The 12418-nt window shown below is 45.1% G+C and overlaps 1 protein-coding gene across 2 annotated transcripts in view; it reads right to left on the bottom strand.

The window, feature by feature from the left end:
* Positions 1-3185: 3185 nt before the first annotated feature.
* Positions 3186-12418, bottom strand: part of TDRD9 (tudor domain containing 9) — a 124102-nt gene continuing 114869 nt past the window's right edge. For both annotated transcript variants that reach the window (XM_034938252.1, XM_055098069.1), the window contains 2 exons: positions 6173-6245; positions 3186-3872 (listed from right to left, as the gene is read on the bottom strand). In XM_034938252.1, the coding sequence (XP_034794143.1) occupies positions 3771-3872; positions 6173-6245 (175 nt within the window). In that variant the 3' untranslated portion in view covers positions 3186-3770. The remainder of the gene's footprint in view (positions 3873-6172; positions 6246-12418) is intronic.

Here is a 12418-nt window from a genome sequence, read left to right as displayed (position 1 = left end):
AATCCTAGGAATTTATTCTATAATAAATTATACACATGTGAAATGACAGGTGTACAAGGACATCCACTGCAACACTGTGTATAATAGTAAGACTAGAAACTATCCAAATGCCCGTTGCAGGGGTGTCATTAATTATGAAACATGAATAAAATGATATAACCATGAAGCACTTAAAAAGAATGAGGCACCTCTTTGTGCAGGATCTAGCAGTGCAATCCACAACAATCAGTGAAAAGTCAAGGTAGAGATCAGCATGTGCAGTATGCAACGACTCATGAAAATGAAGAGGCTTGTGTCCATATATGAAGAGAGGAGCTCCGAAAGGACCCCGAAGACACTGGCTGGATTCTCTTCCTGGGGCCACCAGGACACATAACCACAAACAGGGGGCTTACAACAGAAATGGATTCTCACAGTTCTGGAGGCTAGAATTCTCACACCAAGGCATCCAGGGCCCACATTCTCTCCGAAGGCACTGGAGAGAGCCTGGCCTGGCCTCTCCCAGCCTCCAGCAGCCCCAGGTCTTCCGTGGCTGTGGCCACAATGCTGCGATCTCAGCCTCTGCCTTCACTGGCCTTCTCCTCTATCGGTACATTTGTCATTGGCTTCAGGTCCCATCTTAAATCCAGGACGATCACCTCATTTTGAGATCCTTAACTCAGTCACACTGGCAAAAACCCTTTTCCCAAATACGGTCCCATTTATAGGGAGTTGTGGGGGTTTGGACATGGACACAGCCCCAGACTATGTCCAGGGAGGGGGTCAACACTCTGCCCACCACCATGGTGCCTCCAAGAACCTTCTCCTCTGAGCCGTGGTGCCGCGCCTGCCTCTGGTCACTCTGCTGTCTCTCTGGTGCACATTCTGTCTGGCCACCCTGCCCTTCCACTGCTCCCACCCCTGCTGCACGCCAGTGTTTCTTCCTGGACTTAACTGTGCTGGTTTTGCACCCTATGCCCCATGCAGCAGCCAGAATAATCTTTCTCAAAACGTCATCAAGGCATGACACTCCCTTGTTCAAAACCCTCCAGGAGCTCCCCACCTCACTCAGAGTAAACCCCAAAACCTGCGTGTGGCCCAGCTGGCCTGGCTGCTCTCCAGCCTGACCACTAGTACCCTCCACACTCTGTGCCAGCCGCACGGGCTGCCTGGAGGCTCCTCACACACACCAGGCCTGCTGCCTCCTTGGAGCCTCATGCATCTCCCCCCAGCTATTCCAGTGCAGCCTGGGCCGGGCCTCTGCTTGAATGTCACATGGGAAAGGCTGTCCCCAGCTGCTTCTCTAAAGCAGTGTCACTCCCTGTACTTCCCCCCATCACAGGATCAGCAGCTAAGACCCAAGCTCAAGTCTGATGCCTGTTTTCATAAATCAAGTTTTGTGGGCACACAGCCCTGCTCGTTTGTTTATGGCTACTCCTGAGCTTCAACACAAAGCTGAACAGCAGCAGCAGCAACCACATGGCCCACAAAGCAAAAACAAGTGTGCACGCTCCTGTCCTGCCGCTTGACAGCTCTCACTCTGCCGCCTGACGCATTTGACCACCATCTGCCTCTACCCACTGCTCCCTGAGTGCAGTGAAACCTGGGCCGCTTTGCGCGGAGTGGATCTTCAGCGTCCGTGACAGTGTGTGGAACACAGGGAGTGCTGACGGGATGCACCAGGATGAAACAACGACTGCCTCCGAGGAGCACTTGGGCTGGGCATGAGAGAGACTTCACTAGAGACCCTTTTCAAATGTCTTCATTTTATGTCATGGACATGTATTATTATACTAAGACCATTAATATGTATTTAAATATGAGGAGAATTTTGCAAACAAACAAGGCAAGTACCCTCTTAAGATAGATAAGGAAAGCAATGCAATCGAAGTGCACCACTTGGTTTTACAGAAGATAATTTTCTTTGCTATCTACAAAATCCACGTTATAAAGCAGAATGACTGACCTGGCCAGTGATATTGCTGTGACCGTGTGGAGAGATAGCAAAGGAGGTGCAGAACAGTGGGAAGGAGCCAATATTCATCTACTGCTCAACAGCTGATGGCTAAGATGGCAACCATGAAAAAGCAGAACAAAAACATTCCTCAGCAAGATGAAAGCAATTCCAGAAAAATATAGGGAAGAGTTAGTATGGTTTCCTTTGAGAGTTGGGTGTTTTTGTTTTTAAACAAGCCTCTTGGTACTACTAAAATTTTTTTGTTTTTGTTTTTTGAGACAGAGTCTTGCCCTATTGCCCAGGATGTAGCACAGGGGTACAATCACAGCTCACTGCAGCCTTGAACTCCTGGGCTCAGGCAATCCTCCCACCTCGGCCTCCCAAAGTGCTAGGATTACAGGTGTGAGCTACTGCACCTGGCCTAAATTTTTAGTCACTTACTAAAAGTCTGGTTAAAAAACGAACAGAATGAGTGCTTGACTGTTGTGAGTGTCCCCTACTGCTAAGGCCACACATTTGGTAACCTTGCACACATGGACTAAGTACTCATAGGTCGGCAGAGCAAAGAGAAAAGCCAATCAAAGTGTCTGCTGCCCTCCCCGGAGGCTTTCTCAGAGGGCTTTCTGACGACGGGCAAAACCTTCACTCGAAAGCGGAACCAAGTTTTGGACGTGCTCAAAACCTTCCAAGAGCCCTCCATGTGTGCCAACTTGGTATGACCGCTTACTGCCTAAGGCTGGGAAGCACATTCCCCAGAAGGCCAGGACAGTGGCCCAGTGACAGGGGTGCAGTGCTGCCCAGCCACCGCAGCTGCTTGGTGGTCTTCCCGCTTGGCATCTGCCAGCTTCCCGCTGCTGGCCAGCGAACCCACAGAGGCCCAGCACAGCGCCGATGCTCCCCAAGATGTGACGGCTTCCGAGACCCCACACAAGCTCCCGTTTATGATCCCAAGTTGATGCCCATGCACACGCTTCTCCTGTTTCCTCACGATCTTCAAATTGTCCATCTGGGACAAGTCAGTTTAAGCAGAGCATTTCTCTGATCCTACAACTTCCCTCTCACGTGTGAGCTCACTGGCGTCTTTCACTGCTGTATTTACAACAGCTCTGTTCTTCTGACCAAACCCTGACTGATGTGAGTTGAGCTTTTAAAAGAGGTCTGTATCCCTGTATCAGTTTTACAATTTCAGATTTTTTGGAACTAAATACATCTTAATCTCCTCTGACTAAAAACTGTCAGAAACAGAAACTTCATTTAATGCTTTTATTGTTTTAACACAGATAAGCTATGGCCATGTAATCTGTAATCTCTGATTTCCAAAATGTGAACCAAGAAGTATAACTCAACTTAGTCTTACAAAAATTAGATATTTTCCCTCATGGAAAAAAAAAATCAGAAAATACTACATGGTTTTTTTGTTTTTTAAGTTTTTTCCTATACTACTGGTTTAAATCACTGTAACAGAACAGAATATGTAAGCACATTCTGGAACCTTACATCTAAGATTAACTACTTATATTTACCTTAATAAATTTAAAGCAAAATACAGCTCTTTATCCAAACAGTCTTCTTTCAGAACAATCTTTCCAAAATATTTAATACAGTGATTTTCTGTTTCTAGAAAAGACTAGAGTTTCCAATCCTTCCCACCTGAACAAAAACACCACTCTCTGACTATCACCCAAAGAGAAAAGAAGAAAGAAAAGGCCTTTAGGATGCAGTGGGCACAGACTGTAACACCCAGACACAGAGGAAAGTCAGTCTGCGGAGGGAGCCTGGAATCCAGCCTCCGCAGCTTCCTGAGGGGTGTGCTGGAGGCCACCTGTGGACATGCTCAGGTGCCGAGCACAACCAGTTTGTGGAGCTGGTAGAGAAAGGTGTTCTTCCCTCTGCTGCTCTCGCGGTCGGCCTGCTCCATGACCAGCTTTGGATCAACCTAATGGGGTAGACAAGAGGACCAGTCAGGCTCTGTGACAGGGCTTTTCCAGACATAAAATACACATGCATTAACATCCAGGATGCACAAAGTATAATTCAGTTCTCCAAAAATATTTACAGAACACTTCTCTACTCTCACACTTCATACTATAGGTTTGATAATTCATTTTTAATTTCATGTTTAAATAACCCCATTAAAGATGGACAAAAGACATGAACGCTTCTCAAAAGAAGACATTGAAGGGCCAAAAACATTTAAAAATGCCCCACACATCAGTAATCATCAGAGAAGTGCAAATCAAAACCACAAAATACCATCTCACACCAGTCAGAATAGCTATTATTAAAAAGTCAAAAAAACAACAGATGTTGGCAAGGCTACAGAGAAAAGAGAATGCTTATACACCATTGGTGGGAATACAACTTAGTTCAGCCACTGTGGAAAGCAGTTTGGAGATTTCTCAAAGGTCTTAAAACGGAACTACCATTTGATCCAGCAATTCCATTACTTGAGTATATGTCCAAAAGAAAACAAATTGTTCTACCAAAAAGACACATGCATTTACATATTCACCACAGCATTATTCACAATAGCAAAGACATGGAATCAACCCAGGTGGCCATCAACAGTGGATTGGATAGAGAAGATGTGGTACGCACATACCATGAAATACTACACAGCCATTAAAAAGAATGAAATTGTGCAATCGGGATGCAGCTGGAGGCCATTACCTTAAGCGAATTGATGCTGGAACAGAAAACCAAATACTGCCTGTTCTCACCTACAAGTGGAGCTACACATTGAGTACTCATGGACATAAGATGGGAACAAGAGACACCGGGGACCACTAGATGGAGGAGGGAGGCAAGGATTGAAAAGCTACCTATTGGGTACTATGTTTAGTACCTGGGTGATGGGATTAATTGTACCTCAAACCTCAGCATTATGCCACCTACCCAAGTAACAAAAGCTGCACATGTACCCCTTGAATCTAAAATAAAAGCTGCAAACAAATAAATTCATGATTAATACTATGGCAAGCTTTACTGAGAAATCTCCCATGCATGCCTATGTAAATGTGGATGGTAATTGCATTACAGGTCTTGAAGACACTGAAATTTTCTAAAACATACTAACCACAAAGTGAAATTCTGTTTTCAAACAAAGTCCTGCTAGTTCGTCACCCTCAGACACGCCAACCGAGCCTGACGGCCATGGGGGCTGGTGTGGCCGCCCCTCTCCTTGCCCATGGAGCTCTGCACACAATGGGGCCGGCTGCCAGGATCAGCCTTGGGGTCTCTAAAGAGGGACCTAGGCACAGGGCACAGGGGGAGCAGGCGAGCATCACAGCAGGAGCAACCTTGAGGCGCAGGATGGGACACAGTCCTCCAAGGCAGAGCCTCACTTAGATCGTCAAAGGGGAGGGGAAGACTGCCCCTGCTGCTTTGTATCTAGAGATATCCCTGGCTCTGGAATTAAATCTACAAACTCCTTTGGGCTCCTTTCCCTGAAATCACATTTTATTCCATTTCTAGCCCTACAGACAGGAAGTACCAGGGAGCCTATGAAGGGCTTTGTCCTTCTTCATGACTCAACTGTGGCCCCTGAAAATTCCTTCACTGAAGCCCGAACCCCCACTGTGATGTTATTTGGAGATGGGGCCTCTGGGAGGTGATAAGGGTTAGATGAGGTCACAAGGGTGGGACCCCAAGGATGGGATTTGTGCCCTAAGAGAGGATGTCTCTCTTTCACGTGAGGGCACAGTGAGAAGGTGGCCATCTGCAGATGTCCCTCAAAGGTCCTCACAAGGACCCACAAACTGGCACCTTCCCTAGGACTTCCAGCCTCCAGAGCTGTGAGAACAAATGTCTGCTGTTCCTAAGCCCCTACCCGTGGTGGCACTGTGACAGCAGCTCAAGCAGACAAAGACAACAACCAGTACAGCCCGAAAGCCACCAAGCCAGCCACATGGCAGGAACAGCCAAGGTGCATTTCACAAAGACCAACAAGAGCAGGAAGGTTCAATCCAGACCCTCATACCTTTTTTTCCCAACTCACAGGCAGTGAGTTATCCTGGTGTCTGACTCTTTGCCGGGACATCACATAGAAGACACTGTGCAGAAACAGCCTGTCTGGTCTGAGACATTTGCCAGCTGGCCCCCAAAGCCATCCACTTTGCCTCCTGTCTCTGCCTCTCAGACCCTCCGCCAGCCCTGGCTCTGAACCCTGGGTCTGCCCAGGGCCTGTCCCCTCCTCCACGTGGCCTCTGCTCATGTAGCAGCCTGCATCCCACTCACCTGATTCCACTCGTAGGGCTTTTCATGCCACTTGGGAACAATCTTCTCCCTTGGTTTTGACTGACAGAACAAACTAATTTTAAAAAAAAAGAAATTATCTTAATTATATATTAGTAACTGAAAACACTGCTGTGATTTTTTTAAAGATTTAAATCCTATATGCTTCCCACAGAATTGGAACTAGAATAAACTGTTTAAAGGTCAACATTTATGCAGTTATGATCAGAAAATATTTTAATCTATAGCATATTCAAAAGCAGAAAGAAATGGAGTGTGACAGATCTGTAAGACCTAGTCTTGTCTCTGTGTTCCCTTAGCAACCAGCACTGCAAACCACATGAATGAGTCAAGTTCTCTGAAATGTAACAGGACATTTTGTACCATTAGCTCTCAAGCAGTCATGACAAGTTGGAAATATCATCAGCTTAAAAAGATAGGGAATTTGAACAATGAGGGAGTAAAGAGTTCTGCAGAGCCTCTCCCCACTAAAAAACTATAAAACAAGGCAAAACTGTAAACATACATACATACATACACACACACACACATACATACATACATACATACATACATACATACATACCAACAACAACCATTTGAAGGCTCTGGAAATTAACCAAAGGCAAAGGCAAACAACAAGTTGAGAAGCATTCATTCATGACAAACTGCCAGCTCCAGGTGAGAACAGTGGAGTGTGTGGAGTTCTTGCTGGGGTAGGGAGCCGCTCCCACCCCATACACCTGCCCCTGAACCCAGCACCACAGCACTCCCAGGGCCATAAAGGCTATGTGATCTGGATCAGAGGGTGAAAAATCCTCACACCTTGACTTGGAGCATTGTCAGTAAAAACAGCAATGAAGGAAACAGATGGGGAAAGCCCATAGCTTTCCAGCCTCATGCCACATCCTGCTTGGGGCCAGCAGCAGACCAGACTATTCAGGAGGTAAAAGGGAGACTCTGGAAAGGAGAGTGCCACAGAGGGGAAGCAGGCCCTCCACACATCCCTGACTGATGGAGGGGTGCACACACGTGGGAAAAACCTGGGAAGCCCTGAGAAAAATAGAGGCCAGGGAAGAATCAAAAAGTGCCTGAACTTGGAGTGCACTTTTCAACCCATACTTAGCTCCAATGGCAAAGGGCAGAAGCCTTCAGGGCAGTATTTAAAGACAACTTTTGATTGATCACTGGCTAAGCACTAAGCTGTGCAGATCAGATACAAGGACAACAGCTAGGAAGCCAGGCTAAAAAATAAAAATAAGAATAAAGAAAACAAAACGAGCTGGGCGTGGTCACATATGCCTGTAGCCCTACCTACTTGGGAGACTGAGGCAGGAGGATCGCCAGAGCCCAGGAGTTCAAGGCTGCAGTGAGCTATGATCACATCACTGCACTCCAGCTTAGGCAACAAAGTGAGACCTTGTTTCTATAAAAATTAAAATTAAAAACATAACAAAACAGCAGAACCCAGACATCAGTGACCTCACATCACGGGGGATGGACTTACAGGTTAAGACTAGGCACTTTTCTAAAGTGAAACAAACAAAACAACAAAACCCAAAAACAGCAGCTCTGGGGGAACTGCTCCAGTACATTATCTAAAGTACCCAATTTCCAACAAAAAAATTAGGAGACATCAAAGACACAGGAATGTGTGGCCCACACACAGAAGAGCAGCCAGTAGAGGCTGAGTGTGTGGCCAGCTGTGGGTTCAGCACTCAAAGACCTCAAGGCAGCCACTGTGAACAGGTGCCAAGAAGTTTTTTAAAAATAGGATAACAATGAATCAGGGATAATCTCAATAAAAATTAAAAACTACCAAAGAAACAACAGAAATCCTGGAGCTGAAAAGTACAATGACTGAAATGGAAAATTCTCTGTACTGCATCCACGTCGACCTGAGATGAAATAATAAAGGATCAGTAACCTTAGGACAGATCAACAGAAATTAACCAATCTGAAGCACAAAGAGGAAAGAGACTGAAGAAGAGTGACCAGAGCCTCAAAGACCAGTGAGGCCGTATCGACCGTGTTAGCACGCGTTTAACACCAGCGCACTGACAGACGTGCAAAGCAATGTCTCCCTAGGGGAGAAGAGAGCGGGCACGAGGCAGAAAAAAATATTTGAAAAAATTCAAAACTGCAAATATACTGTAAGTAAAAGGACAGAAAAAGCTCACAAATGGTAGCTAAAGAGAGCTGGGGTAGCTATATTAATATCAGACAAAATAGGCCTTAAAACAAGAAGCATTACTAGAGAAAGAAAGCTTTCATAATAATAATGATCTTGTATGTAGGAAATCCTAAGGAATTTACAAACAACTACTAGAATACAGAAGTTTAACAAGGTCACAGGATAAAAGACCAATATATAAAAATCAACTGTTCCTTTCTAAAAAAAAATCCAAAAACAAAATTAAGAAAACAATTTTATTCACAATAGCATTAAAAGAACTAAAATATTTAGAAACAACTAAAGTGCAAGACCTGCACACTGAAAATTCTAAAACAGTATTAAGAGAAATTAGAGAATACCCAAATGAAGAGACACTCCATCTTCATGGACTGGATGGCTCACTACTGTTAGGATGGCAATTCTCCCCAAACTGACTCACAGGTTCCACACAATCTCTATCACAATTCCAACAAGGATTTTTATACAAACTGACAAGCTGATCCTAAAATTTGCATGGAAAGGAAAAGAATATAAAAGAGTAAAAATAATTTTGAAAAAGAGCAGGCCGGGTGCGGTGGCTCACGCCTGTAATCCCAGCACTTTGGGAGGCCGAGGTGGGCGGATCACGAAGTCAGGAGATCAAGACCATCCTGGCGAACACAGTGAAACCCCGTCTCTACTAAAAATACAAAAAAATTAGCCGGGTATGGTGGCGGGCACCTGTAGTCCCAGCTACTCAGGAGGCTGAGGCAGGAGAATGGCATGAACCCGGGGGGGCGGAGCTTGCAGTGAGCCGAGATCACGCCACTGCACTCCAGCCTGGGCAACAGAGCAAGACTCCGTCTCAAAAAAAAAGAAAAAGAAAAAGAATAAAACAGGAGGACTAATGCTACAGCAATTAAGACAGTATAGCACTGGTACAAAGATAGATATAAAGTAATTGAACAAAACAGAAAGCCCAGTAATAAATCTTTACATTTATGGCCAATTCATTTTTGACCAAGGTACCAAGGCAATTCAATGGTAAAAGTATAGCTTTTCAGTAAATGATGTCATCACCACTAGATATTCATATGCAAAAAATGACTTTAGGCTCTTGTATCACATACCACATACAAAATCATCTCAAAATGGATCAAAAACCTAAACATAAAAAATTACAAAAAGAGAGAAAATGATTGTGACCTTCAGTTTAACAAGGATTTTTTAAGATATAGCACCAAAAACATAATTCATTTTTTAAAAAGATAAAGTAGGCCAGGCGCGGTGGCTCACCCCTGTAATCCCAGCACTTTGAGAGGCTGAGGCGGGCAGATCACGAGGTCAAGAGATCGAGATCATCCTGGCCAACATGGTGAAACCCCATCTCTACTAAAAATACAAAAATCAGCTGGGCTTGGTGGCGTGCACCTGTAATCCCAGCTACTCGGGAGGCGGAGGCAGGAGAATCGCTTGAACCCAGGAGGTGGAGGCTACAGTGAGTCGAGACTGCACCACTGTACTCCAGCCTGGGCGACAGAGCGAGACTCCGTCTCAAAAAAAAGATACTGTCTTAGTCCATTTTCCCCTGTTATAACTGAAGACCAGAGAGTGGGTCACTTACAAAGATAAGAACTTGATTTCTCACGGTTCTGGAGCTGGGAAGTGCGGGAGCATGGCTCTAGCACCTGGCCAGGGCCTTCTTGCTGCATCATGACATGGCAGAGGGGCAAGTGAGTACTTGAGACAGGAAGAGGCACCGGGGCAGACCCACTTTACAACAATCCATACTCTCTTGATAACTAACCCTCTCTCACAATGATGACATGAGTCCAGTCAACCCCTTATTATGCCCAGCCTTCCAACACTGTTGCATTGGGTATTAGGTTTCAAACATATCACATTCAAACCACAGCAAGTAGATTTCATCAAAATTAAAAATTTGTGTTCTTTGGAAGACATCATTAAAATAAGAAGACAAGCTACACAATGGTGAAACTAATCACAAATTACTTACCCAATAAAAGACGTGTATCTAAAATTTAAAAACAATTTCTACAACTCAATAATGAAAAGACAAATTTAAAAATGGGCAAAAGATCTGAACAGACATTTCACCAAAAAAAAAAAAAAAGGATAAATGACTGGCTAAGAGGAATATAAAAAGTTGCTCTACATCGTTAGTCATTAAGGAAACGAAAATTAATGCTACAATGAGATACTACCATACTCACCAGACTGACTGCAGTAACAACACGTGCCGGTGCCTCGTGCTGGTGAGAATGTGGAGAAGCCAGAGCCAGCCTATGTTGCTGGTAGAAATGTAACATCGTACAGCTATTTTGGAAAACAGTTTGGCTATTTCCTTTTTTTTTTTTCCTGATAGAGTTTCGCTGTTGTCACCCAGGCTGGAGTGCAACGGCGTGATCTTGGCTCACTGCAACCTCCGCCTCCTGGGTTCAAGCAATTCTCCTGCCTCAGCCTCTCAAGTAGCTGGGATTACAGGCGCGTGCCACCATGCCCTACTAATTTTTGTGTTTTTAGTAGAGACAGGGTTTTACCATGTTGGCCAGGCTGGTCTGGAACTCCTGACCTCAGGTGATCTGCCCACCTCAGCCTCCCGAAGTGCTGGGATTACAGGCGTGAGCCAATACGTCTGGCCCTGGCCTTTTCTTAAAAGATTAACATAAACCTACCAATACAACCTACCAACTCCACTCATAGATATCTTCCCGAGAGAAAAATACATGTTCACAAAAAGACTGTATGTGACTATTCATAGCAGCTTTCTTCATAATGGCCAAATACTGGAAATAATCCAAATATTTTATCAACTGGTGAATGGATTAAAAAAGTGGCATAACAAACAATGAAATATTATTTAGTAAAAAGGAACATGATACAATATGGATAAACCTCAAAAGTACTAAGCTAAGTGAAAGAAGCCAGATTTTAAAATTAAAATGTGATTCCACGTATATAAAAATGTCAGAGAAGGCAAATATATAAACAGAAAGCAGATCAGTGGTACCTGGGCTGGGGTGGGAACAAGACTGCGTGTAAATGGACAGTGGGAACTTTCGATCCTCAACACAGCTTTACTGAGGTGTACTTTACATATCCTAAAAGTCATCAACTTTAGGAACATAATTGATTAGTTTTAGTAAATTTATGGGGTTGTACAAACAATGACACATTCTGTTTTAATATATTAGTCAAGCAGGTGGCATCTGTTGCCTGCTGCCAGGAGAAGTCGGGGCACCCCTGCATCTTGTCTTGGAGTCGCCAAGGAAAACGCACATAGTCAGACCCTGGCTGGAACGAACCTTTACTTACAGAGGGAGGCAACAGGACAGGATCAGCTCTAGTGACTGGCATCGGTCCCTGTGGCCAGCGGGTACCTCCCGGAAGACAAGGCAGGCCTGCAGGCCCCTCTCTTATGTGGCAGCAGGAGAGCCCTGTCCCATCCCTGCAGCAGTGGGATTGACCAGGTACCGTATGACACACAGGCTTAAGCAGGGCAGAGCCGGAATCAAGGAAAGATCTTCCCACACATGGCGACGAGCCCCCCACAGGCTGTGAGGACCCTTAATCTTATGGGAAGGAAGCGTTTCAGGCCCAAGGCCTGTTCTCAGACAGCAGAGAGGGGATCAAAGGCTGCCTGCATGAGACTGCCTTTCCCGACAATACTTACGAGTAAACTTCTCTGGATGACAGAAATGCTGAAGAGCTAGGTTGTGTTGACAGACTGCACAACTATAAATTCACTAGAGTTATTGAATTGTTAAAACAAACAAACCAATACCTACCTATGGCATAATAAGGCAGGATACAGTTACCCTTGTTTTGGGGGCAGGGAGTGATGGTGGCTACAACCACACCCGCACACCCTAAGGAGCACCAGGGCTCTGACCTCGGTGCTGGCCACATGGGCATATACCTGTGTACTTAAACTTCAACCCACATTTTACATAAAAATATTTTTACCGGCCAGGCATGGTGGCTCACACCTGTAATCCCAGCACTTTGGGAGGCTGAGGCGGGTGGATCGCCTGAGGTCAGGAGTTCACCTGACCAACATGGTGAAATCCTGT

Source organism: Pan paniscus, chromosome 15 (genome assembly GCF_029289425.2).
Source record: "Pan paniscus chromosome 15, NHGRI_mPanPan1-v2.0_pri, whole genome shotgun sequence".
In the NCBI taxonomy this organism is placed as follows: domain Eukaryota; kingdom Metazoa; phylum Chordata; class Mammalia; order Primates; family Hominidae; genus Pan; species Pan paniscus.
This window is presented reverse-complemented; position numbering and strand designations above follow the sequence as displayed.